Source organism: Diospyros lotus, chromosome 15, assembly GCF_014633365.1.
Source record: "Diospyros lotus cultivar Yz01 chromosome 15, ASM1463336v1, whole genome shotgun sequence".
In the NCBI taxonomy this organism is placed as follows: Eukaryota; Viridiplantae; Streptophyta; class Magnoliopsida; order Ericales; family Ebenaceae; genus Diospyros; species Diospyros lotus.
Window position 1 is genome coordinate 25,518,321 of NC_068352.1, and position 27,958 is coordinate 25,546,278.

Here is a 27,958-nt window from a genome sequence, read left to right on the forward strand (position 1 = left end):
CAAATAATTTAAATCTTTTTATTATTATCAACAGGGGATACTAACTAACTGATGGATTCCAGATATTCTTTTCAGATATTAATATAATATAAATAAATAATATATAATTATAATATAAAAAATAAATAAAACCCTAATTAAAGTTGCTTTCAACTGGGAGAATGATCAATCTGGTCGCTCTCAAACAACAACTGAATAACAGAACTTATTAACTGATGGATTCCATCAGGACAAAACACTTTGTAACTAATTTTGATCAAATTTTAAAGTTAACAAAACACCCTCTAAATGTATAATATTTTGGCTAGGGTTTGTCCCCCAAAAGTAGAAATTTCAGTTGGCTAGCTAGCAAGGCCACTGAGACAGAGGCGTCATTATTAGGGAAAAATTCATAAATAGTCCAAAAGAAATTTAGAAAATTATTTTTAATAACTTTCTAGTAAAAAAACGTTTTTCACAGAAAATGGATTAAAAATGAATTTACTGTTTATAAAGTGGTTAGTTTGTGCAATTTTCACTCATTATTATTTCCTAGTGACTTTCTTGCGCCATTCCTCTCTCCAATTATCAACATTTTGAAATTTCGACCATATTTTAATTAAATGTACGTACGTGGGCTCGTTTTGAATTGAGGTACAAAAAATGAGTTAATCAGAGCTAAGTTAGAGTGAATTAAAACAGAGTGGAGTTAACCAGAGGTGAGTTAGATTGAATTAAATAAAATTATTTGATAAGTATATTGAGTTTAAATTTTTAGAAAATAAAAACATTTTATTAAGTAATGAAGCCACAAAGACCACAAGTTGAGTTGAGTTGATTTTTGTTATTAATTAAATATTATTACATCATATTATGATCGATAGAAAGTAATATAATTGTTGTATAGCCTTGTATATGTTAATACAAAATAATTATAATATTATATTAATGTTATAATTATAATATTTATATTAATTCCATAATAGATTAATATTAATGTTAATACTATATTAGATTATAATATAATATAACACTATTATTATATTAAATTGTATAATAATAAAAATAAAAAATATTATTATTAAAATTATAATATTAATAATAATATAATTAAATTAGAAGAGTTCAACTTACCTCAACCTCATCAAACTCATGAAGCGATGTTTATTACAAAAGCAAAGTCACCCCCTAAGCCAAACTTGAGAATGAATAGTATTAAAATTTTATTTCATCATTTTCTTAGTGAGTCTTCTTGTGTCAAGAATATATATATAATGCCTGTCATATAATTTTATATTATTAATATAATATTAGAAATTAGTTATAATTATAAATGTCATTTCCAAATTTTTTAATAAAAAAATGTCAGGAGATGAATTTTCAATCCAGATAAATAGCATTATTCTTATAAATTTGATAAGATAAAATAGGATTGTAATGATAATAATAATGATAAGTTGATAATTTTCTATAGAGAATTTGCTCCCATTATTCAATATTTACTTTTGAGCTCACAAAAATTTGAACCTTAGTAACTAAAAATATTTGTAATTTAATGGATGACTACTTACAATAGATATTTATAATTAAATAAATAATAAAAAAAATTCTATGGAGAGGCATCCGGCACATCCTGTGTTGGTTGGTGGCACACTTGAAGAAACAACCCGACCCGATCCGACAGTTGGCTCCGGCAGATACCATCGGGCAACAGGCAAAAGGATGTCTTCTTATGTGCGTGTTGACGCGACGAATGAAAGATGGGGGTTTGAAAAAACCAACTATTGACTTGACTCTTTTAGAATGTTTTGAGGATAAATGACTGAGAATGCAACACACAAGAGAGAGAGAGAGAGAGAGAGAGAGAGAGAGTGTGTGTTTTGAGGATAAATGACTGAAAATGCAATGCACGCGAGAGAGAGAGAGAGAGAGAGAGAGAGAGAGAAAATGCATGAAAGTGCGCGTTGCTTTGCTTTTTTTAAGCCTTTAGGCACGTGCTTTTTCAGCTGTTTCTGTGAATTTTCTATTATTCTCTGCGACTGAGGTCAACTTCCCATTCAAAGTCGAGCATTAGCCACCGGAATTGCGGCTGTGCCCGAAGCTCCATTAATTTCAAAGTCAAGCATCTATTACTATTAGTTTAATAGTACTAAAGCACAGATGCAAAACAAATAAATCTAACATTAAATTACAGAAAAATTCTGTATATGACCAGAACTAAATGTAATAACCAATAATTTTCAAGGCCTATTTTGTCAATAAACTAAGAATAGAATGTAATGCCCGAGAATTTTCAAGACTTATTTTGCCACTAAATCAAGACTTATATTAACCAACAAGTGTATTCAATTGAACTGTATTAATAAAAGGTTTAGGTTGAGGCCCTTTCTATCCAATTGTTTTAGGTTGAGTACCTTTCCATTTATATTTCATGATATTGTGTTTCCATTTATATTTTGTAAGAGAAACCATATTTCACCGTTAATTAACTACCAAAATCATCATCATATTTCCAAAAAGGGTTGGAACTTGGAAATGGGTCGTTGCTGAAATTCAGTTTAGGTTTCTGAACTTCTTTTTTCTTCTTCTGTTTCACCTTTGAATCGATTTTATACCACTCGCATCTAGCTGCAATGAATGAATAATTAGATTTAAAAACACACACACACACACAGAACAGAATAATTAGGTATTGATTTTCATTTCTTCCAACCCCCGCCGCCCTCCCACAGTGGACAGCATGTTTTCTACAGGGAGCCTGCTAGAAGAGAATGGCAAAATCTACAATTCACGAAGCATTACTCGAACGTGAAAAAAAAAATAAAACAAAATTGACAAAATTGATCTATGAAAATGATTAAAACTAAAAATACAAGCTCCCTAGTACAATAGTATGATCATCATGCCTGGGATGAAATGGCCGGAGCTTCCCCAAAAGAAGCCCCCTTCACTTTCTTATATGCAACAACCCCTTTCCCTTTGGACTTGCTTGATTTCCTCTTCTTTGAAGAAGAGGCCACCCTCTCTCTTAGCTCATCGCCATTTTGCTTGTGCTCCTCCTCATCGCCTGTTGCTGTTTCTGCATCCTCAGTCTTCAACTGCACTGAAGCAGCTGCTTTTGTCGCTGCCGCTGCTTTTTCATCCATTTCGGGTTCAATAACCGACATCCCCATCAAAGTGTAGTCCAGCAAGAATGTGCTTCTCTCCAGCCTCTCTAACCTGCTGAAATGCCTCTGGGAATACGGGATGAGACCTTCAAGCAGTTCGCCAATCCCTCGAACCTGAAACAACACCACAAAACACAGGGTAAGTAAATGTGCATTTGTGAAGTTGGTTTAATTCTGAACTCACCAAAAGCAGCTGGCTACAAACTTAAGAGTGCATAAGTATAGATGAGACATTTCACTCTTAACCACATCGTCTCCGTTTGAACTTCTAATCTTACTGGATGTCCCAGAAAGGATCGATTCTTTCAACTTCTAAACCAAACTAATACCAAAGGGATGAATGGGCCTTGTTGCCAACTGATTAACTTGATCGTCCACATGCCTCCAAACAAAAAGAGATCCAAATAATTGAACTAGGAACACAAACGCATGCAAGAGGACATAAATGTACATGGTTCAGCAATTCCAAGCCTATTTCCACGGATGAGCAACAATTCCACTATGATCATGGCGAAATTATGTCAGGTGGAGATGAAAAGTATTCCTAGCCGCTACCCTCCAAGTCTCAAACCTTTCTCATGAGTCTCAATACAATCTAACTCATAGAGCCCTACAACTTAACTTTCTTGTGCATAGTAATAAAATTTCTTGATAATCCACTACTACTAATATCTTTAGAAGATTATGGCCTACACTATTACCAACCACATAGGCAGTAAGCAAACAGTTGATGCGGCAACTTCCCATTTAATAATCCATTACTTTCTAATATTTTTACAAGCCAGAGCAAGAATATGAAAAATAACACCACCTCAAGAATCTCAGTTGGCGGCAGGATATTAAAAACTCGGAAAAGCACACACTGAGCAACGTGGCAAAGCTTTGGCTTTGTATTCCATTCTCGGATATATTCAAAAACCAGACGAAATTCTTCTTTGCCAAGACCATGAAGCGCTTTATCTATCTGAATTTCAGCATCCCTCTTCCTGCAGGGAACTCAAATCAATGTACTGGCATGGAGACCAGACAGAAATGACGAGATGATAGCAAACCTGCACAGTTCGGCAAATAACTCAAAAAGTTTATGAGGTCTGCGAAGCTCCAAGGCAATCTGAATTGCTTTAGTGTAGTCAGCATCTGAAACAGCATTTTCTAGTTCTTGACCTCTCAAAACTCCCTCCTCCTGCATGACCAACAAATCAATTGGAGGCAGCTCGCTCCATTTCAGGTTTTTCATTTCAGGTAGTATGCAGCTGACTTAGAAACAAACACTGTAAGTATATTCATACACGCAGAATGGCAGATAAAATGTTCAACAGAAAACACATTCACCATAGCTACTTACAACAAGGCACAAGCAGAAGATAAAGTTCAGCAGGCAATTAACACGATTTCGACAACAACAATGAAGGGTTAACATACCAAAATAAGGAGAAACTTTCATAAATAATAACATCAAAGGTTATATATATTTTTGACTGGAATTTAAATGTGATATAAATTTTGCAGTCATTCAGATTAGCAATAGTTTCTTTGTACACCAGGCGTGGAAAATACTGATAAATCAGTAAACGAGTAACTGAAATGACTCACTTCCTTATGAAAAGCTTCCTCTTTGTCAGAAGCAGTAGAATCATGCCACAAATTGATAACTGCATCACTGCCACCAGTTGCAAGAATTTCTGTCTTCTTGCCAACGGCCAAGGCCCAAACCTAACAGAATGTCTAGTCAGTGAAACGAGATGATGATAAAATTCAACAAGCCATTAATATAGAGGTATTTCTTTTTCACTGTAAGAAAGCAAAAGTAAAAATGATTATATAGATGAACTACAAGGTCATCAGTTCATTACGAGAAATGGCATGAAAAAGTATCACATATTTAAGATTTAACAGGGAAAAGAAGTATCGCATGCTTGCATTTAAACATTTGTGAAACATAATAATTCATTTATCAGGACAAAATATGAGATGGCTAGTTTTACAGAGAAATCATACAAAATATTAAGACGAGCTTTAAATAATTGAAAACCCTGCAAAAATATGCATTGACAGAAGTGCACGTGCACACTGAGTTGTTGAAGCGTACATCAAAATTTGGGTACCCATTAAACTAGTTGTGCCTCTAGTTGGACAAGGTAAAGATACTCAGTCAATTTGGAACATGTACATTTATCATATTTCTTTCCACCTGTTTTCTTTGATTTGTTAGGTAATATTTCTTTAGTGCCACAGCAAAGGTTTCCAATTTCTGTACAAGAGGGTACTGCTCAACACAGTAACAACTGAACCATGCAGTAAATACAAATAAAAAAACCAAATGGACAAAGATTAGGAATCCAAATCCTAGCTTTTTGTCATGCATCATCACAGGAAGTTTATATTGACCTGTACAAAAATTAGACAGAGTGACCATATATCTCCAACAAAAGTATTGACTTTCGATATGCATAAAATTATAAAAAAGAATAAAGAACAATATCTGCTTTCTACTAATAAAAGTTGGGAAAATAGTTCAGAACCTTGTCCGAATGTTGATCATAAGTTGCAATACATTCATTAGTCTTAACGGTCCATAGTTTCATCAAACCATCAGCACCTGAAAATGAATGTCAATTTTTATTTTGCTTTTAGTTTTTGGTGTTAAGAAAAGCATAATTAAGCATCAATATAGTAAAAAAGACAGATCATGCAATAGCAGGCTGGAATACCACACGAAACAAATTGGGTCCCTCGGGTAAGGAATGATGCTCTAAATACACTTGAGGTATGCCCTTCAAATGTTTTTAAACAGGAACCATCAGATATAGCCCATATCTTTATTGTTTTATCTCCAGAAGCTGTTATAACACATTGATCAACTGGAGAAAACTCTACAGACCAAATCCCTCTCTTGTGACCCCGTAGCACCACCACAGATACAAGGTCAGGAAGCCTCCATACACTGGCAGTTCGGTCCTGATTTCAGAGAGAGAGAGAGAGAATAAATATTTGTGGAGCAACTTTGGCAAATTTTTTACCAATTAGACCTCAAGAAATATATTCCTTCTCTATCTGCAGTCTTTTTCTCAGTAAATGATCATAGAATCACAAAAAATTAGAACAATGTTAATAAATGCATCGGAGATTTACTGACCTGAGAACCGCTGCAGACAAGACTATCATTTGGTGCAATGGCCAGAGAATTTATATCCTTATCATGTGCTGCTACAACTGCCTTTGCTTTCATAGATTGTTCCATGTCATCAGAGAGAGCATCCAAACTCCAGACCTTCAGGGTACAATCACTAAACAAGAGAATAATGGGAACCATAACTCAGACAAACATGAAATAATATTCCATCAACATAATGAGGGACAAGGAAGGTAACTCGTCCATTTCAGTAAAATATTATGGCAATGTGATCACACATCTAAATGGAGGTGCACAAGACATGGAAGCAATGAAATTCAAAATGCATACGAGCAGCTAACCCTGATAGATCAACTTAATCAGTAACTCTTAAAATGATATATATATATATATATATTTATATGAGAACCAATAGTAGCTTCATTTATTCTGGAGTAGTACAAAAGACCATGACAATTCACGGTCACATATAGAAATCCTAAACATGCTTCAACAGAAAGGATTATCCTTCCAAAAATATAGACAGTTACCCAAGATCTCACCTACTGCCACTAACAAAAAAGTTTCGTCGCTTCTTTGAAAAAGCAACAGCTCCAACAGCACCCATATGACCTATGCCAACTCCGAGGCAACGGGTGCTCTCAGCTTCCCATAACCTAACCTACAAATAAAATTGTAATATAAATGCAGGCAAAAACACATGACATAGTAAGTAGATATCCACAGGACCTATTAAAATGAATATACATTTTCCAATAGAAACCATATTAGGGTTCAGTACTTCGATCCCCTAAAATAACTACAGCAGAAACAAAGCTTGATACCCAGATATTATTATAATGAAAGCTATCAAATTGCTTTTGAAATGATTAGGAAGCAAATCTTTTCCCAATTATCAGAAAGAAGACAATATTCACCACCTGGGTAAAAACTGGAAATTAACTTACATTGTTGTCCTTGCTTCCAGTTACAATAAGTGTTGTTCCAGAATTTGATACACAGGTATCGAGGCATAAAACTATGTCTGTGTGACCTCCCAACACATAAGAACACGACATTGAATCAAGGTCATAAACTCGAACCTGCATGAGAAAAACTTAGGTAAAGAATAAAGACTGCATTTCAGACTAAAATGCGTGTTTCTTACAGAAAAACAGGCACTAAAATTTGTAAGCCATAAAATCTAACATGTGATATTGTAATACAAAAATGAGTTTATGGCCATCACATGCACTCCTTGGTCATCATGTCAATTGGAAGCAGCAATTATAACATGCATTTATTAACGGTAATTAACAAAAATAATTGGAAGAGAAGGTCACAATCTCGAGAGCATTGTTGTTGTTAGTTCAAAAAGGTAATACTTTTCTGTTAGGGGTTCTAACAGAGGAGTGACCTGGAAATTCTAAATCATTCCTCCATGCAAAGCCTGGAATTAATAATTTAAGCAGAGTTCATGTTGACAATAATGTCAACATAAGACTGCAAGGGAGCTCAGTTTAACATAAAGACTAAAAGGTCAAGGTCATGCTCATATCCTGTCCTAAAGAAATCAGTGAGCAAACGTGTCCAATAACAAAAGGAAGCTAATAAGAGCCGCGTCGCTTACAAAGATTGGTAGTTAAAAATGTTTCGATGGAAAAGGAACATGGCCACCAAAATGAAGCAAGCAATGACTGGATCTGTTCACAGGCACCCAAAGGTTTCCTCCAGTTTCTTCCCAGTGAGTTTTACTCCTCCAAGCCACAATTCATCTACATCTTAAAGCTGCACTACAGCATTCAATTACGTTCTAGCTGACTATATACCTTACAATGTAGATAACCATAGACTTGGAGGTTATAAAAACTGAAGATCCTGTCCCTATACCTTACCATATTTGAGAGTAAAAAAAAAAGAAAGAAACTATAAAGCGAAAGTAGATACTAATCTTGCAACAAATCCCAAGCTAAATACTTCCAAGTTAATTGGCTTTAGGTGAAAAGCTGACTGAAGTAAATGAGCCACATGCTTTAGAATAGTGCACCTAGAAATTAACCATAGCAAGTCCAAGATTTAACTAATAATGCAACTTAAAGAAGGAAGAACTCAAAATTAACTAGCCTGATTCAGAAATGGCACGTGAAGGTATAAAAACTTTTCTAGCAACAGAACAGTGAGCAACTTGCCTGTTCAACACTTGTAGCAACAGCGAGAAATTGCTCATCCTCACCCAGAAACTTCATATCCACAATCTCTTCATTGTAACCCACTAGCCTTTTTCTCACAGTTAATTTCAAACAACCTTCAGGACATTCCGTCAGGGAATAGAAAAGAAACTGCTGGTCGGCCGTGACACAGAGCAATCCTTGATCTAAGGGCAACATTACAGCAGCAGTGAAGCCTCTCTTGGAGTCCTCCTCATCAGAGTTGATGGTAAAATCGGCAGTCTGCTGCTCAAAAAGACAAACTGCTCTGTTGCAAATGAAAGCAAACACATTAACCAACCAAAAACCACTTAAGCCTACTAGAGAAAAGAATCCAAGATTCAAGTAGAGAGGTATTCCAAATAGTGAGAAGTACTCATGTTGGAGCACCATACCCTTCTGAGTTCCATATTCGCACAACCCCACGATCACCAGCTGTTATGAAATAAATTGATTGCGAACCTCTTTTCCGCCCAAGCTGCTGTTTGTACAAATCCAGACATGAAGCAAATGGGGATGCCGATCGGACTATACACACTGCTTCAAGCACTTCATATGTTGGTACAGTGATCTTGCAGCCATAGTCATGAAGGTCCCACAAGTTTACAACCTGAAATAATCTACATGTCATATTCTGTCTGACATTACCAAAAGTGTCAAGTGTCCCCACGTAAGAAAAGTGAAATCAGGCAGAGCTTACATACATAATAAATTTCAAGACAATTTCTAAAATTTATTGTAAATAAGAATAATGAACACATGATAAAATGTGAAAGATCTTGCTTTTTGCTTGGCAATGAGAAAAAAAAGTAACAGTTTATATGAGCCAAAAAATGCATATACCATATTGACAAGAATCCTGAGTGCAACAATTCTATAAGAACATAAAAACTACAGATGACGAATTAAAGTGGCAAAGAATGACGAGAACCCATCCAGCCTCAACAACACAAAACTATTAGCTTACATTACAATTTGTTCTTCTTACTTTCAGTTTTCATCATATTTATATATTCCAAATTACATTTACCTGGATTTGAAAGCCTTAAAAAGTATCATGAAGCACAAGAGTCAGATAAAAATTGTACGTCATCCCTTTTATTTGATAAGTAGAACACAAAAACCTTAATTTCTATCTTTACATTAATCCTTCCCTTTACACCCGATTTGGATTTAAGGACTTGCAAGGGAAGTGAAAGATTTGAAAGGAAATAATAAATAATTAGGTTCTTTGGATGAGCTTTTAAGAAGTACAATCATTTTAAGCATTTTTCATTCCCCTCCCTCCAACATTGGGAGGAAATGGAGGGAAATTGAAAATTTTGATATTTTGATATTGTTTATGTTGGACGAGATCAAGATGATTTGAAATTCAAAAATAGGAGATTGATAAGATAAGGATAAGTCATTATCCTTGTAGAAAAAGTTGTTTTGAATTTGTATTTAAATTTTGTATTTTAAGTTTGGTTTGTTCCTAGTTTTTAGGAGATAAAAGAATCCTAAATCTTCTCTTAAATTATAGGAGATAAGATAAGGATCTCTTGTGTATATATTCTTTATTATTCCTCTAGAATTAATCAATCAAGCATTATGTTTTTGCTTGTTTCATGGTATCAGAGCCAAGGCTCGACAAACAACACTAAGGCTTCGAAGTTCTTCTTCTCTTTCTCAAAAATCATGGCCGATATTCACCAGAATTCTACCCTAACCAAAGCATCCGCTACAAGCTCCCCAAACCATTTTCCTCCTGTTGTTCCAGCCCTTCTTCTCAGAATCTACCAATTGTCTCAATTGATAACCATCCCATACAAATTATTCACCATAAGTTAAATGGTAGTAATTTTAGAGAATGGTTTCAGTCGATTTTATTGGTGATCAAAACGAAAGGAAAATTCGGCTATCTCACGGGGGATATTCCTATTGATTCTGCTACCTATGGCACTTGGAAAGCAGAAAATTCAACCATAATGGCATGGTTGATCAACTCGATGGAGCCAAGACTAGGAAGGACTTACCTATTTCACAAAATTGCCAAGGAGATTTGGGATTCAGTCCAGGAGATGTATTCCAACCTAGAGAACTCCTCTCAAAACTTTGAAATAAAGTCAACCATTAGGACAACAAGGCAAGGTAACATGAGTGTACTAATGACAACAAGAGGTATTACAAGATGATTGAAAAAGATAGGATATTTGATTTCCTTCATGGACTTAATACTGATTTAGATGAAGTAAGAGGCAGGATTTTAGGAACAAAACCCCTGCCATCTCTCAGTGAAGTTTTTGCCGAGGTGAGAAGAGAAGAAAGTTGAAGAAAGCCAAGGTAATCCTTCATCAACTCAATGATTTAAGTATAAACCAACAAAATTCTTGTCTTGCAACAGTTAAACCAAAGGAAAACTTTTCGAAAGGACAAGGAAGGGAAAAATAGTGGGGTGACCACTGTAAAAGGCCATATCATACTAAGGAAACTTGTTGGAAGATCCATGGTAAGTCTACAAATTGGAAGCCTAAAAACAAGAGAGACAATAACCGAACAGCCTATGTTGCCGAGGCATCCAGTGAGAACAGTAGTAGAACAGATTCAAATCTGTCAGAAGAACAAATGCAAGCCCTCTATCAATTGCTAAATCAAGGTACCAGCCCTACCAACCCCTCTACACATTAGCCTACTGTATCCATGGCTCTACAAGGTAATCCCTATCTCTCTTTGACAACTCACAGACTGCCTAAGGACGCTTGGATAATAGATACAGGGGTATCCGACCATATGTCTAGTTCTACTAAGCATATGACCGAATACACTCCCTACAAAATCAATTTTATATATGCCTGGGCTGAGCTATAACCTCTAATCAATAAGTAGGATTACCAAAGATATGAATTGTAGAGTGATTTCTTTTCTCATGTTGTGTGTTTTAGGACCAAGCATCAGGGATGATGATTGGCAATGCTGAAGCAATAGATGGACTCTACTGGTTGACGAAGGATACCTCAGCCTCATCTCATCCGAATAAAACGGTCCTAACTGTTAACTCCAATACCAAAATTATGTTATGGCATAAACGGTTAGGACACCTTAGCTTTCCCTATCTTAGATTCTTGTATCCTCAGTTTTTTATCAATAAAGACCATATTCTTTCTTGTGAACAATGCACTCTTGCAAAACAATCATGAGCCCATCATCCCATTCAATCTTATAAACCTTCTAAATAATTTCATTTAATCCATAGTGACATTTGGGACCCCTCTAAACATCCTAATCTTTCCAGTTCAAGATGGTTTATAACTTTTATTGATGACCATTCTAGGGCATGTTGGGTGTATCTTATGAAAGATAAATCAGAAGCAAGTAGCATATTTAAAAGATTTCACGAGTTTGTTTTGAATATGTTTCAAACCCCTATTTGTTTCTTTTGAACCAACAATAGTCGAGAATATTTTTCTCATGACTTGACCAACTACTTACTTAAGCATGGTATTTTGCATCAAAGTTCTTACCCCTACACACCACAACAAAATAGTGTGGCTGAAAGAAAAAATCGGCATCTCTTAGAAGTGGCAAGGGCTATGATGTTTACCACTCATGTGTCTCATTCAATTTGGGGAGAAGCTGTTCTTACAGCCAGATATTTAATAAATCATCTCCCTTCCAAAACCCTCAAATTCAAAACCCCTCTTGAAACCCTTTGTGAATCCTATCCTAATACACCCTTTTTTCCTTTCATTGAGTCTAAATTTTTTGGTTGTGTTGTGTATGTTCACAATCACAATGTGTCTCGAATAAAGTTAGATCCAAAAGCCCTTAAATGTGTTTTTATTGGCTACTCTCCTTCACAAAAGGACAACAAGTGTTATTGTCCCATCAATCGGCAGTTTTATACATCCACCGATATCACTTTCTATGAGGATCTTGCCTATTGTTCACACACTTCTCAAAGCAATCTTGCTGATCCCCTTCTTGTTTCTTCATTTTTTCCTCCCTTTCTGCCAGAATCTTCTCAAGGGGGAGAATTAATCCCTGATAAGATGGTGGCAACAGCAGACCCTAAGCCAAGTTCTCTAGCTCTTATTCAGTCATCACCTATATCTAAACCCGTGCAGCCCCTATCTCCTCAGTCTCAAACACAACAGCTTACCAGTCTTCCCTGGCTTGTGTATTCCCGAAAACCTAAGGGTCCATCTGAAGTCCAGCAGGGTCAATCATCCTCCCTCAATGATGGCCTGAAGACAGTAAAGCAAGTGCTAATTTAACAAGGAATGAGACTGATAAAATTGGATTAATAGAAGAATACGAGGATCAACCTGGTGGTGCTATTCAAGATGATAGACTAGACTGGGCAGTACCTATAACTCTCCGAAAGGATATAAGATTTTGTGTTAAACATCCTAAATATCCTCTGTCCAATTATTTAACTTATGCAAAAGTGTCTCCTCAACTTAGAGCATTTATTGCAAGGCTTGACAGTGATGAAATTCCTAAAAATATTCAAGGAGCTATGAGAGATCCTAAGTGGAAAGCAGCTGTGATGGAAGAAATGAAGGCCTTAGTTGGAAACCATTGATGCGGTCACCAATCAAGACTCGGCCCAAAGCTGACCCAATTAAACCAGAATAGTATCACCAAAATAGTAGTGCCATAATGTTATTTTAATACTTCTTAAGTTTTAGAATTCTACTTGATTTAGGATTCTATTTTATATTTCTACTTGATTTAGGATTCTACTTCATGTTTGATTAGAGTTTTATTTTTATTAGAATTCTAGTTGACTTTTATTTAGGATTTATTTCTATTAGAATTCTAGTTGGATTTTGTTTTCCAAATATTAGATGGATTTGGATTAGCCAAACACTATAAATATACCTAGGATCTAGAAATTGTAATCAAGTTTTTCTCAATCAAATTTCAGCAACCTATTTGGGTTTTCTTAGCAAAACAGTCTTGTTTTTGCGTCTTCTTGAAAGCCAAGCTTCGACCATTGAAATTTGCTCTTTCAAGGGTTTATTTTGGTGTGTTTTCTTCACACTCGCGCTACACGCTGTGTCAGGTGGTATCAGAGCAGTTAACCAACCAATCAGATGGCCAATCTTGAAGGTAACGGTAGCAACCAGCCTCGTGACGGTGATCAGGGGTTGTCCGCAGTTTGGAGAGCAATAGAAGAACAACGGGAAGTAACTCGTACTATCCAACTGCGATTGGAGCAGCATAGCAACCAATTGGGCACCTTACTACGAGTTGATGATGACAGGAACCTGAATAATGGGGTGAATCAAGCCGGAGCGGGAAGACCACCCATTAATCATGTCCTTGATCCTAGAAGACCAGTGATTGAAGATAGCGATGAAGATGATGATTTTGGTCGAGCAATAGCTAACCCTAGTGGTAGAGGGGTTAGGAGGAATGCACATCAGCACAACCACTGGGGCAATGATGAGTATAAACTAAAAGTTGATATTCCTACTTTTAGTGGAGATCTTGATATTGAGGGGTTCCTGGATTGGATCACTGAGGTTGACCGTTTTTTCGAATACATGGAGATCCCAGATGAACGACAAGTAAAGTTAGTGGCTTACAGATTGAAGGGCGGTGCATCTGTTTGGTGGGAGCGATTAAGAGAAACAAGAATGAGGGAAGGCCGACAGCCAGTTCAGACATAAAGACGAATGAAGCAGCTGTTAAGAGGTAGGTTTTTGCCCCCTAACTATGAACAATATATGTTTGAAGCTTATCAAAGATGTGCACAAGGAATGAAGAGTGTGAATGAATATACCTCTGAGTTTCTGCGATTGGCGGAGAAAAACCAATTGTCAGAAAGTGACAATCAACAAGCAGCTCGTTACTTGAATGGATTGAAGCTTGCTATTCGTGATAAAATTGGGGTTCAGATGGTTCTGAGTGTGCAAGAAGCAAGGAACTTAGCTTTAAAGGCTGAGTTAATATTGAGTGAGAGATCTCGTAATGACAACTATCGTCGGTATAGTGGGAATGAAAATAAACAACCAGCTTTTGATACAGGCAAGTCGGTTCAAGGAGCGCAACCCTCCAATCCACCCCATACAGTCAACCCTAATAAGGCTACAACAGGGGAAAACATTCGAGTTAACATTGTAGAAAAGAAAGAGGAAGATGTTGCTGAAGAGGAAGTATATTCCGGGCCTGATGGGGAGGATGACAAAGAAGATTATGGACATGAGCGATATACCTGTGTAGTGAGGAAGTTAATGCTATCTCAAAAGAATGAAGATACTACTCAACGGCATAAGCTTTTTCGCACGAGGTGTACGGTGAAAGGAAAAATCTTTGAGTTGATTATTGATAGTGGAAGTCAAGAGAACATTATAGGAAGAGACGTGGTGGCAAAGATGCAGTTAACTCCTGAAAAACATCCAAGCCCTTACATGATTGGATGGATCAAAAAAGTTTGTGGCATACATGTGGATGAACGTTGCAGGGTGCCTTTCTCTATTAGTAAGTACTCCGACGAAGTCTATTGTGATATTGTTGATATGGATGCTTGCCATATTTTATTTGGGAGGCCTTGGCAATTTGATGTGGATGCTACGCACTCGGGTAGGAAGAACACATATCAGCTTGAGAAATAAGGTGTGCGTTATACTTTGTTATCCATAGTGGAAAAGAATCAAACCAAAGCTTATAAAGTGGAGCTTGATTTCGAAGATTATGTTGTGCCAGCAACCTCAACGTTTGCAAACTCAGGTCTGATTTATGCTGCTAACATGACAGAAACTCCAAGGTTATTGACTCATACTGGGGTATTTTCCAGTCCCGATGGCTCAAGCATTGCTTCGCAACCCAAGGATGGTGGTGTTTCTTCTGATCGACTTGCGACTGTAAAGGAGATGGAGGTCATGGTAGCAAATCCTTCTACAATTTATTCAAGCTCTGGCATGGTTGAATCAAAGGCAATAAGATCTACCAGATTAGAGAAGCGCTCAAGATGGAAAGTTCAACGTCCTCAATCTAACAGTAATAATGCAATGGAGGCAAAAGGCAACAAACATGGCGATGATTGGGCCCATGCCAATGCTGATATGGCTAAGAAGGGGAGGAATGTCTTTGCTCATGTTCCCTTAGCAGAAAAGTTCAAGCGGTTCAGGAAGATGTCAAGCAAAAGTTGCACAAATAAGAAATATAAGGCGACAGCTGACAAGCATAGGAAGCACAAGGTATTTGAGATTGGAGATGAAGTTATGATCTTTTTGAAGAAGGAACGAATTCCAGCAGGAAAGCGTAACAAGTTCAAGCCAAAGAAGTATGGTCCTTACAAGATTCCAAAGAAGACCAATGACAATGCTTATGTTGTGGATTTGCCTAATCATATAGGTATTTCTAAACATTCAAAATGGCTAATATCTCTTCGTACTTATCGAATGTGGATTTATCCAAACAGGATCAAAATTCGAGGTCGAATTTTTCTCAAGTGAAGGTGAATGATGCGGTCACCAATCAAGACTCGGCCCAAAACTGACCCAATTAAACCAGAATAGTATCACCAAAATAGTAGTGTCATAATGTTATTTTAATACTTCTTAAGTTTTAAAATTCTACTTGATTTAGGATTCTATTTTATATTTCTACTTGATTTAGAATTCTATTTCATGTTTCTACTTGATTTAAGATTCTACTTCATGTTTGATTAGAGTTTTATTTTTATTAAGATTCTAGTTGACTTTTATTTAGGATTTATTTCTATTAAAATTCTAGTTGGATTTTGTTTTCCAAATATTAGATGGATTTGGATTAGCCAAACACTATAAATATACCTAGGATCTAGAGATTGTAATCAAGTTTTTCTCAATCAAATTTCAGCAACCTATTTGGGTTTTCTTAGCAAAACAGTCTTGTTTTTGCGTCTTCTTGAAAGCCAAGCTTCGGCCATTGAAGTTTGCTCTTTTAAGGGTTTATTTTGGTATGTTTTCTTCACACTCGCGCTACACGCTACGTCAAGTGAACCATACTTGGGATATAGTTGAATTACCCCTAGATAAGAGAACTGTGGGATGCAAATGAGTGTTTACCATCAAGCACAATGCAGATAATAGTATTGAAAGGTATAAGGCAAGGTTAGTGGGACAAGGGTTTACTCAAACGTATAGGATAGACTATGAAGAAACATTTGCTCATGTAACTAAACTCAATTCTATTCGGGTAATGCTCTCAAATGTTGTAAATTTGGTTTAGCCTTTGTTTCAGTTTAATATAAAAAATGCATTTCTTAATGAGGACTTAGATGAAGAGATCTACACGAAAATTCCACCAGGCTTTGAAGATGAAATGGGCTGCAGAGGAAAGGTTTGTAAACTGAAAAAATCTCTATATGGTTTGAAGCAGTCACCTCGGGCTTGGTTTAAGAAATTTAGCCTAACCTTAATCCGACTTGGGTATAAACAAGGACAAGCTGACCATACTTTGTTTATCAAAACCACATAAATTAGAAAAAAGTCTATACTAATTGTCTATGTTGATCATATCATTGTAACAGGTGATGATGAGCAAAGTATCAAGACACTAAAAGAGCAACTAAAAGCCAAGTTTGAGGTGAAAGAGCTAGGACTCATGAGGTACTTCCTAGGAATGGAGGTGGCTAGAAGCAAGGAAGACTATTAAAATGTTGTCTAGAGTATAGGTTAAATAAAATCAGTTATAATAGTGTTTTTTGAGGGCCAATGAGATATTAAATAGAAGTTGTAACCCAAACTGTAATTAGTGATAAGTTGGGGGTGTAATCTGTAAATATTCGAAAGTCGTCATTGGGGTTCCGCCTCCTATTATAAATAGAGGGCAAGAGGATAGATTTTACTATTCTATTCTATTGTACCGAGTGAACATTTATTTAGAGAGAAAGGCTGGTGTTCAAGACTGCCTTGTAATCTTGGAGAGTGAGTATTGATTGTACTTGAGAATAGGAGGTTTTCTCAACATGTTGTTTTGATCATCCTTGGTAATAAGAAGACTGCTCTTGGGGTGTTTGAAGGCTGGATATAGGATTGCTTTAAAGCAATCCGAACTAGGATATATCTTGCGCCTATTGTTTGGTTTGTGTCTTGATTGTTTCTGTTCTTCTTTCATTTAAATTCTGTTCTTGCTTTCCGTCTTGTGTTTCTGTTGGTTGGATTGATTTCGGGTGAGGAGTTGAGAGAATCGGCATTAGGAAACATTGATTGAGTTGTCAAGAGTGCTCTTAAACATAACAAAGGCTTATTTATCTCTCAAAGAAAGTACACCGTTTATTTACTCAAAAACAAAGGTACGCTGACATGCAGACAAGCAAGTACCCCATTAGACAATTAGACAAAGGCTGGAAATTTGAAGAGAAGGATGGTGATATCCCAATTGAAAAAGAGAGATACCAAAGACTAGTGGACAAGTTAATCTATTTGTCCCTTGTCAAGCCCAACATAACTAGGAAAAATTGGGCCTTTTTCTCCATCAAACTCTGTAAAGTCAAGAAAGCAGAAGCGAATCTAGTAACTCCTGGTCTCACTATATCCCTCTTCTTCGTAAATGACCTCATTAAGGACAAGGTCTTATGATGTGCATAAATGAAGATTGTGAAACTCTTGGCCTGATCAATGACTTTCTTATACTTCGGCAGTATTCCAATACTTTCAAGCATCAAATTGATAGTGTGAGTAGCACATGAGGTCCAAAAGATATTTGGCCTCTTCACCTTCAATAATTTTGCCGCTCCCATATTATTAGCAGCATTGTCGGTTACTACTTGGATGACGTTTTGTGGCCCAACTTGCTCAATGCATTTATCCACATACTCAAAGATAAGTTCACTTGTATGTGCTTCATCTTAAGACTCTCTAGAAGAAAGGAAAGCAGTACCTGCATTAGAATTAACACATAGGTTCATGATGCTCCTCCTTTTTCTATCTGTCCAAGCATCTGTCATAATGGAGCACCCAGTTCGTGCCCACTCTTCTTCATGCTTCTTCAATAACTCTTTTATTCTGTCAACTTCCCCCTTTAATAGTGGTTCCTTCAATTGGTATTGACTGGGAGGTTTGAAGCCCGGCCCAAATTGACCAACCGCCTCAACAAACAATTTGAAGCTATCATTGTCAATCGCATTGAAAGGTATACTAGCTTCATACACCCATCTAGCACAATATTCACGAACAGACTGTGTTCTCTCTTTAAATAGTGCTTCACTAATAGTTTGTTGCCTTTGGCTCATTCTCGCACTCAAACAAGTTTCAGGGCTGATGGAGCTTGCAAACTTATCGATAGGGCCAAGAGTACGGGACGTTTTTCTGCTACCTAACTCTTGCAATTCATCTTCATCATCCCCTTCCACTCTTTCGGAGATATTAACAGTTGATCTCATCAAATCTTCCTCCTCCTTCTTATTTTTCCTCTTATTCTTTGCCTCGGCAATAGCATTCTTACATTTGGCTTGATCAGTTGGAGAAGATTTTGAACATGCAGAAACATTTCCAGAAATGTGGCCAATGTGTTCTTTTACTCTGTAAACACCTCCAGACATAATTTTACCACACAACTTACATTTAATTTTATCCATATTTTTCGGATCAATTAACATTCCATACTCCCATCCGACATCATTTGACTTCCTTTTAAGAATTGAGGAGGCCTCGGACGATGCTCCCGTACTTCCAGTCCTATCTGAATCATTCATTTCACTTCCTGACTCCTGTTTTTCCTTGAGTATTGAATAATTTCAATAATATACATTAAAATTTAACTAAAACTCATCAAATAAAATGAAATCAGCTGCTGCTTGAAGCAGCAAGCTTGCGTATTGCTTGCTTGCTGCTTCAACGAGCAGCAAGCAGCAGCAACTTGCTGCTCGTTGAAGCAGCAAGCTTGCGTTGCTGCAGCAAGCAGCACAGCAAGCGTGCGTTGCTGCTTGTTGCAGCAGCAAGCAGCAACGCACGCTTGCTGTGCTGCTTGCTGCAGCAACGCAAGCTTGTTGCTTCAACGAGCAGCAAGCAAGCAGCAAGTTGCTGCTGCTTGCTACTCGTTGAAGCAGCAAGCAAGCAATACGCAAGCGAGCCATGAGTAGCTTTGCGTTGCTACTTGCTGCTGAGTTGCTGCAAAAAGGCAAGCTTGCGTTGGCGGAGGAAGATGGATGGTTGGATACATACCGCAGCAAGACGCGAACGGCGACGAGAGAGAACGACCAACAGGCAACAGGTGAGGTCAGCAGCAACGAGAGAGCAAGACCAAGAGAAGAGATCAATGGCGGTGGCGAACAACCAAGAAGAGATCGAAGGCGAGAGAGAGAGAGAGAGAGAGAGGAGCCGCGATGAACACAACCAGAGAGAGAAAGGGAAAGGGGATCGGGAAATAGAGAAAGGGAGGGGGAAAAAAGGTTGGCCCAAGACGCGCACGACCTAGGTGGCCCAGGTCGTGCGCGACCCAGGTGGCCACCCAGGCGGTTAGGCGCCGCCTGGTCCGCCTAGGCGGCGCTGCGGACCGATTAGTCGGCCATGGTGCATAAGGCTACCGAGTAGCCCTAAATCGCTGCGGCCGGTTGCCGCTCAACGCCTAGGCGGCGCTTAGGCGGACGCCTAGGCCGAATTTTCGAACACTGAAGAAAACTGATAACAGAATGATTGGAGGAGGAAATGGAGTAGAAATAGGGGGAAGAAATCAGTAAAAAGGGAGAGAGTAATAGAGAGAAACGAAAGGGAGATTTAGAGAGAAATGTAGAAAGGAAAATCAGATATTCAATATCAATTTCAGCATATCCTATCCCATCCGTTTACATAGCCTTATATAGGCATATTTGTTCCTAACTAACTGCATAACAGCACCCATGTGCTTCTAACCAATTGCTAAAATATCTAAAATATCTTCTAACAACTATTATCAACCTATTACTATATTGCCCTTCTATAGATTCTTGGGTCATGACAATTCCCCCCTTCTTAAGAGAGTTCTTGTCCCCAAGAACTTGCAACAAGTAGCCATGGCTCTTCATCCAATTCCAACCTTCTCTATTTGGTTCATCCTTCTTTCCTTCTTCCTCATTCTAAGTCTCTTCTTCTTTATTTTTAGGTTCTCAATTGAAACAAGAATGATAATCATTGCAGACAAGGCTGCATCTTCCTCCAAAGAATAACATTCTGTTTCCCTTGGGTTTGCAATAGCTACCAAATTAAGATTGTTAGTAACCATAGTCTGGGGATCCAATATAATGCCAAAACCTGTCAATGTATCCACATCAAATGCCTTCAATGAATTTAGCCGCTCCTTATCACAGGTAGCAGCTGAAATCTGCAACCCTACATCCTTCAAATGTCGATCATTCTGAAACTCACGCAACCGACCAGCTACCACATATGTTTCCCCCTTTTCATCATCGTCGTTGTGTGTTGTTTTGAATACAGAGGGTTGACTAACTAGTTCTCCAGCCATCTGTTCGTCCTTCAATGTAATAGACAAGCATTCGGATTTGCCAACTGGAGGAAGAACCAATACAGCAGTGGGAGTTTTGTTCCCTTTGACAAAACCTTTGACTTCTTCTGCCTCCTTTAGCTTTTCCCCAGCTACAACCGGCTTCAAGAATTCCTCACCACTTTGAATCTGTTGTTGGTAGATAGAGCTACTATCAAGGTCATAATTCGCAAGAAACTTGCCTTGGCTGGAAGAGAAATCTGCAATCTGGCTTAACCCTTCATTTCTTTCCTGCCAGCCCTCATTCGGCACATTCAAGTGTATTAACTCTTGCCTTGGCTGCTCCCTTTTAAAAAACTCCTCCTTGTTAAAACTTTCATGATAGTCATCAAAATATTCGGCGGGAAAACTGTAATGATACTCCTTAGATAGTATCATTGCAAGCTCTTGCAATTTCTCGCGTATCATAAGACCAAATTCCTTGCTCGCATCATGTATCTCATTGCTTGTCCCTTTGTCCCTGTTGCTGCCAACTGAAAGGCAGCCTTCTTTGGCTGCCATTGAAGCTCCATTTCAGCTGAAAATGAAACAGTCTTCTACTGCAATTGAGATTCCATTGGACTCCTTCGTGCACTATTCCTCCTGGCTGAAATCTCACTAGATGGAAAAACAATAGGCCAAGAAACAACAACTCTTTCCATCCTAATTCCCTTCTGTATCTGCCTCACCCAATCACCTCTAAAATTGATCCAATAAGTGGCAAATTGCAGCCACTGTTACGCTTCAAGACCAAGTTTATTGTAATAGCAGAAAAAATTGCACACTTATAGCGACTTGATCGGCCTCCAAGAGTCCTCTAGACCGTCTTAATTGTCAACCGAGAATCACAATCGAAAACGCAACAATTGAGAATCACCAAAACTGCTCTAGGAGTCTCCTTCAAATTTTGAATAGAGATCACAGCCAATAATCGATGTGAATGCACCCTAGACACCCTGGACTACTTGTTGTCAATTTCTGATCAACCTTGTATCCTTCCAACTTAAATCTCAAACACAGAAAATCCACTACTCAGTTCTTCAGCAAGGTTCACCACACTTCCACTACTTTGTCACGCAATGGCTGAGGCTCGCCGGCTTAGAAATGCTTTCAAAACTACACTCCCAGTTGCTACGAGACTTGCTGGAATTAGATACCAGAATTGCCGCACTTCTTAGCCGAGACCCCACAGAATTTAGCGACAGTAAGAGGAATCGAAAGCTAGAATTAGTTGTTGTGCTTCAGCTTGCTGACCCACACTGCCCAACCTCGGAAAATAGCCGCAAACAACCTGCTCTTCCGCTTCACATTAGCCACCTAGAACAAGCGATCGCCTCACCTTCTGGATCAACTACAGCAATTCAGAAAACAACAACAATTCACCTTGTCGTTCCACCTTCAAAATCGCGACAGCCAAGATTGATTTGCTGCCTCTTTCGCATGCACTTCTTTCTTCTAGCTCAAGTGAATTCAAGATCGCTGGTGTAATCGCTACCCAATCACCGTCCACAAGCTCCCATCGTGAATCTTCCTGGCTTGCTCGCCTTCAATTCTGGACACGATTAAAGTCTTACCCGCGAGCCGTCAACCTCTTACACTGATCGTTCTCCACACAAGATTGCAGGGGATTAAAGATTGCCCAAGCTCTGTGTGCGTTTGCTGAGATTCAACGACTACCCCCAAACTCGCTTCCACTTCGCGCCTTCCTTTCTTGCCCGAATCAGCGCCTTTGTCTCACCCAACCGTCTTCAACGGACTCCCTCACCAACAGCAAGCGTTGTCTGTTCGCGATGCTTCAGGTATGCTCGCCTATCGACCCACTCCAATCGTGAACGCTCCTCTATACTGATTGATGATGGGCTCTGCTATGAATCGCAATGGAAATTACAGCCGACCAAATCAACCAACTCACTTACAAGAACGATTGAATTTACAACCGAGGAATGATTGGCTCTGGTCGGAATCACCTTCTGGAATCGTCCAGATCCAATTCAACAACTAAGGACTGCCGCTCAGTTGTAGTTGAACTAATCAAAATCTTAGGGCGGGCTCTGTTGCGGTCCCTGAGGATCCGATCAACTCTGTTGGAGCTCCCTATGAGTTCGATCAATTCTATTGCAGCTCCTCAAGAGTTCGCTGGAACCACCCGAAGTCTTTGCTCTATTGATTCCGTCGAGAGTCGTCGGAATCAACTGCTACCAATTGCAGGAATTACAGCCAATGAACGTTTGTCTCTGATACCATTTGTCATGAACCTAGGGTTCATAACAGGTTTAAGAAGTAACTGGAGAGGGATTGAATTGGAGAAGAAATTAGAATTGAAAGAGAACTGATAATAGAATGATTGGAGGAGGAAATGGAGCAGAAATGGGGGGAAGAAATCAGTAAAAAGGGAGAGAGTAATAGAGAGAAACGGAAGGGAGATTTAGAGAGAAATGTAGAGAGGAAAATCAGAGATTCAATATCAATTTCAGCATATCCTATCCCATCCGTTTACATAGCCTTATATAGGCATATTTGCTCCTAACTAACTCCATAACAGCACCCATGTGCTTCTAACCAATTGCTAAAATATCTAAAATATCTTCTAACAACTATTATCAACCTATTACTATATTGCCCTTCTATAGATTCTTGGGTCATGACAGGACAGATCTTTGATCAGTTCAAACCAGGATACATCGTGCAACTATTGTGTTTGGTTTGGTTGTATCTCTTTCATTTCTTTCATTGCTAAATTCTGTTCTTGTGTTTGCAGTTTATATTTTCCGTTTGCTGATTGATTTCGAGTGATTGTTGAGAGAATTGGCAATTAGAAGTATTGATTGAGTATCTAAAGAGCTCCTAATCCTAACATTTTCTATAGTCCATTCACGAAAAAACATCCTAAAACTTCTCTTTTCAAGTTCCAATAGGCAAAAGCATAACCCAGAACACAAGCCAGTGCAGAAGCTAAAATCATTTATTCAAACTAAAATATTATAAAAATTAAGTAAGCTGAACCGTGCCTTGTCTCTTCCAGCAGTAAGCAAGGTCCATCCATCTTCGGACACTGTAATGGAAGTCACTGCTGAGAAATGCTTGTCTAATGTTGCAGTGCATTTCTTAGTTGTAAGATCCCAGACTCGAACAGTTCCATCATCACCTCCAGAGAAAAGCTGCAAAAAACCCAGGTAAATGTTCAGGAAAGCCTCAACAAAAGAGGGAAAGAGAAGATCTGGAAGGGATTAGTGATCCAAAAGGGATCTAGTTCACATGCAAGAAAACATTTGCAATTTGCATCATAACACATAAATAGGAACATTAAGTAATGAAAATTACAGAATGCAGGCAATACTTCAAAATAAGCTTCATTGCTAATTGTTTTGCATTTCCTTTTTGTTTTCACTTCATTCATTACTATTTCTTTTCTACTTTTCTGGGCCCATTACCACGAAGTTGGATTCCACAAACAAAAAAAAAAGAGTAGTTCTTTCCCCATTGTACATCCTGTCTCATATTTGCCAGTCTGCTTTCCCTTGTAGCCTCTCCTATTTCATCCAAGTACATTCTACATAAAATTCATTTGTTGCACTTGTACATGAACAACCCAAAATCTTAACCAAATTCAACAATATCTGCCATAAAAGGGCCAAGCCATAACATATGAGAACCTACATGACTCAATATGTCATGGCAAATTATGGAGAAGGTTCAACCTTTAAAAAGGCATGTGAGCCAACTAGTTCTGTCCATGACTTTGAGTCCCCCACACCTATAAATTAGAGAAAATGAAAAAGAAAATAAAGGAAAAACAAGGGGAAAAGTAAAGGACTTCAGCATTTTGCATTGCAAAGATATACTCCACTGTAAAAGCAACCTTTGTCATAAGTTATACTTCCAAGAAAGTAACTATCAAACAAGGCTGATAGATGTAAATTCATTACCATTAGTCTCTAATCAGATGCCTACTAATTTTCCCTACAAGGTTATTTTCAATCTGATGATTGCCAGCCAGATACAAAAAATAGTGTAATTACATGGACGAACACATTTGTATACCAAATCTGTGTTATAGAAAACATATATTCAGAATTGAAATATGTAATAGATATCACATAAATTGCAAATGTACTGACAAGTATTTTGAAATACAAAACTTACCATCAGTCGAGTAGGGTCAGGATGAAATATTATACTATTCACAACTCCTTTGTGACCTTTGAAGAAGTGTGTGCAGAATCCACCATCAACATCCCATACAAGTACTTTACTATCAGACCCCGCTGTCGCCAACAATCCACCAGATGGATGGCAAGCCATGGCCATCACGGGGCCTTCATGTCCCTGCACGGTATCAGCCATTCCATCAATTAATCAAGGAACCAAAACCACAAAAACATAAAAACAACTTTCAAGAGTCAAGCACCTTCCAGGAGCGCAAGCATTTGAGGGAGAAAACATCCCAAACCCTTATTTGGCGAGAGTGGCTGGAAGAGAATATGAAATTGTCGCCAGGACTCAGAGAAAGAGCAGTAACGGGCTCTGAGTCCCCTTCAATGGTTGCTTTAATTGAATAGTTAGATGAATCAACAATCTTGATTGTGTCATTGCAGGCACAGACAAGGAAAGATCCATCGGATGAGACAGCAAAGGGTCCACCACTATAGAATTGTTGTAAAGACTTAAAACAGCGGTAGTTTTTCTTCAGGGATACTGAAGCCATATTGCACACTCTGTACAAACACGAAAAACAAATTTAGATAAGCAATCAAAGTGGTTGCTGAACTTTCATGGCAATGGATCAAGTATGCATGGCAAAGTGTATCCCAAAACCTTACCCCATCTAGGCCTTCCACACCATCACCCAACCCAATTAATTCCCTCACCTGTCCTGACTTGACAAAACCTGAATATAATTCCAAACATAATTCTGACCCATTGAAAGTTGAAATTTTCTTTTCAATTTAAATAAACAGCATTTTATAAATTCCTTTGCCAACTCCTGCTTCCAGATTTGAAAGGAAAGCTAATGTATTTGCAATATCCTTGGCCAAAAAAAAAAAAATCATTTATTCTAATTAAATTAAACAAGAACTACAGTTTTGCTAACATAAAAAGACAATCACTTAACACAATTGTTCATTTATTCCAATTACGTTAAACATGAATTACCATAAAACACATCAATTTATTCCAATTGTTCAAATTGATGACAAAACAGATTCCTTAACAGAAACTGAAGAATAATTAACTTATAAAAGAGGAAAATATACGTATAGATCATGCTACTACTAGAAACCAAGTATGATAATTGTGGCAACTCCTCAAGTCCACAACAAATAGACACCACCACATAACACAAAACTCAATCCATGTGAAAGCCTTGAGAATGACAAACTTCCCACATATAAAATCTGCAAATCTCTAAAAGCTAGCAATAACAATTCTACGGAATATATATTGTGTAAATTGAAAATATATATGTTAAAGATTGTCTAGAGTTAGTGATAGGTTAGTTTACAGTTTTGTATGCGGTTATGGGATTAGTTGATAGGTGGGTGGCTCTCTTGTAATATTATTTATTAGTGGAGGGCAAAACCGGAAATATCATAACCAACCCTAGGAAATATCACCCTATTTTCTATAAATAGGGCAGGGGGAGGGCTGAGAGAGAATACCGCATGTTCTCTTCAGTTTTTGCAAGAGCCTAGAGAGTGAGAAAGCTGTGAATTAGAATAGGCTTATTCATTCTTGGAAGGCTTGTATCGTGAGAGAGAGAAGAGGGAAGTTTTGTACTGTTTTCATCAAATAAAGAAGGCTGCTTGGTGGTGGTTTCAAGGCTGGATGTAGTGCCAATTCAATTGGCATGAACCAGGATAAAAGGCTGTCTTCTTATATGGTTTGAATGTTTCTTTCTTGTTCTGTTCTTACTTAAATTCTGTTCTTTATTGACTGTTTGTGTTGTGGTGTGTTGGCCGGTGAGTTGTGAGTGTTTGGAGAGGTGTTTGATCGGTTTCTTGGAGGGTTTAAAGGCTGGCAGTGCTCCCAATTATAACAATATATGGTCCTAAAAGAGACCTTGACATAACGACTACTACTTCCACAGAATATTCTAATCAAGCCACCAACACTTATGCCATTCAGCAATTATGCACCAAAAATGGTTTATCCAACCTCCATTTGGTCTAGTTTTCCATCGCTAAAGCAAAGTAATAGCCTCAAAATTGCAAGACAAGTATTGCAGTACAAATAAGATCCATGCTAAAACAGGACAAACATATACACCCGGTCAGCAAAATTTTGAGATTTGTGTATAACAAAGCAAAACACAATATATCTAGTTGCAAATGGATGACATAAATAGGAATAACAGTAACACGAATATGTTTAAAGATTAAGGTACAAAAACCTCCATTCTAAAGCAAACTCAAATTTACCCAATGAACTTAACACCAGAAAGGAGCAAGACGCACAAATTCTCTGGGCAGAAAGCCCAGAATTAGCTTGGGCTGGAATGTATCTTTTAATACTAAAAAGTATCCTCAGAATTAGCTATGGCTTCTTAAGGGATAATGTCGGTCACGGCCTCCGAATTTGGGGCGTGACACAGGCGACCTCTCGTCTTCCTCCTTCCTCGTCGCCAACAACCGCTAACCTTCCTCGCTGCTGCCAACTGACCCCTTGCTTTCCCCTCCGCCGACCGACCTCTAGCCTTCCTCGCCGCTGCCGACTGACCCCGCGCCTTCCCCCTTACCGACCGACGGAAGTGTTCTTGGAACAGAGTGAGAGAGAGAGAGAGAGAGAGAGAGAGAGAGAGTAACGGGAAAGAACAAGAAGGGGGAGGAAGGGAGCTGGGAGCCCTAATAGCCTTGTTTTGTAACGTGGGCTTGGCTCCCCTTGGGCCTGCTCAAGAATGAGGCCCAAAAGTCCGGCTTTTTACAGCCAGCAAGAGGAAGAAGAAGAATATGGGTGCTGCCTTCACGCGGGACTTAAAAAGGTGCACGATCGATTAAAAATTCAAATTTAAGGTTTATGATAGGTCTTTATTCAAGTTTAAGAACACAAACGACTATAAACCC

General features: G+C 38.1%; 1 protein-coding gene across 4 annotated transcripts; it reads right to left on the reverse strand.

Annotated features, from left to right (window-relative positions):
- Positions 1-2,713: 2,713 nt before the first annotated feature.
- On the reverse strand, positions 2,714-27,717 carry LOC127792099 (protein TORMOZ EMBRYO DEFECTIVE). 4 transcript variants are annotated; one of them, XM_052322446.1, is made up of 16 exons: positions 27,353-27,717; positions 25,718-25,785; positions 25,306-25,612; positions 25,041-25,223; positions 23,906-24,055; positions 8,861-9,075; positions 8,448-8,733; positions 7,227-7,361; positions 6,822-6,940; positions 6,283-6,433; positions 5,858-6,104; positions 5,669-5,745; positions 4,740-4,859; positions 4,199-4,329; positions 3,958-4,132; positions 2,714-3,260 (listed from the first exon to the last, which is right to left on the reverse strand). In XM_052322446.1, exons 2-16 carry the CDS (start codon positions 25,720-25,722, stop codon positions 2,880-2,882), a joined length of 2,682 nt encoding a protein of 893 aa, XP_052178406.1. In that variant the 5' UTR covers positions 25,723-25,785; positions 27,353-27,717; the 3' UTR covers positions 2,714-2,879. The 4 variants fall into 4 exon arrangements, with proteins under 4 accessions (XP_052178406.1, XP_052178408.1, XP_052178409.1 ...); XM_052322448.1 differs by lacking the exon at positions 25,718-25,785 and having other exon boundaries at positions 27,317-27,717; XM_052322449.1 differs by lacking the exon at positions 25,718-25,785 and having other exon boundaries at positions 27,289-27,717.
- Positions 27,718-27,958: the final 241 nt, after the last annotated feature.

What these genes read in the sequence shown, in the direction of transcription:
- LOC127792099 (XM_052322446.1), bottom strand. An exon ending in TTGTCTGCAGCGGTTCTCAG is followed by an intron (nt 6,105 to 6,282) that starts GTCAGTAAATCT and finishes CTCTGAAATCAG; the next exon opens with GACCGAACTGCCAGTGTATG. An exon ending in TTATTTGCCGAACTGTGCAG is followed by an intron (nt 4,133 to 4,198) that starts GTTTGCTATCAT and finishes AGTTCCCTGCAG; the next exon opens with GAAGAGGGATGCTGAAATTC.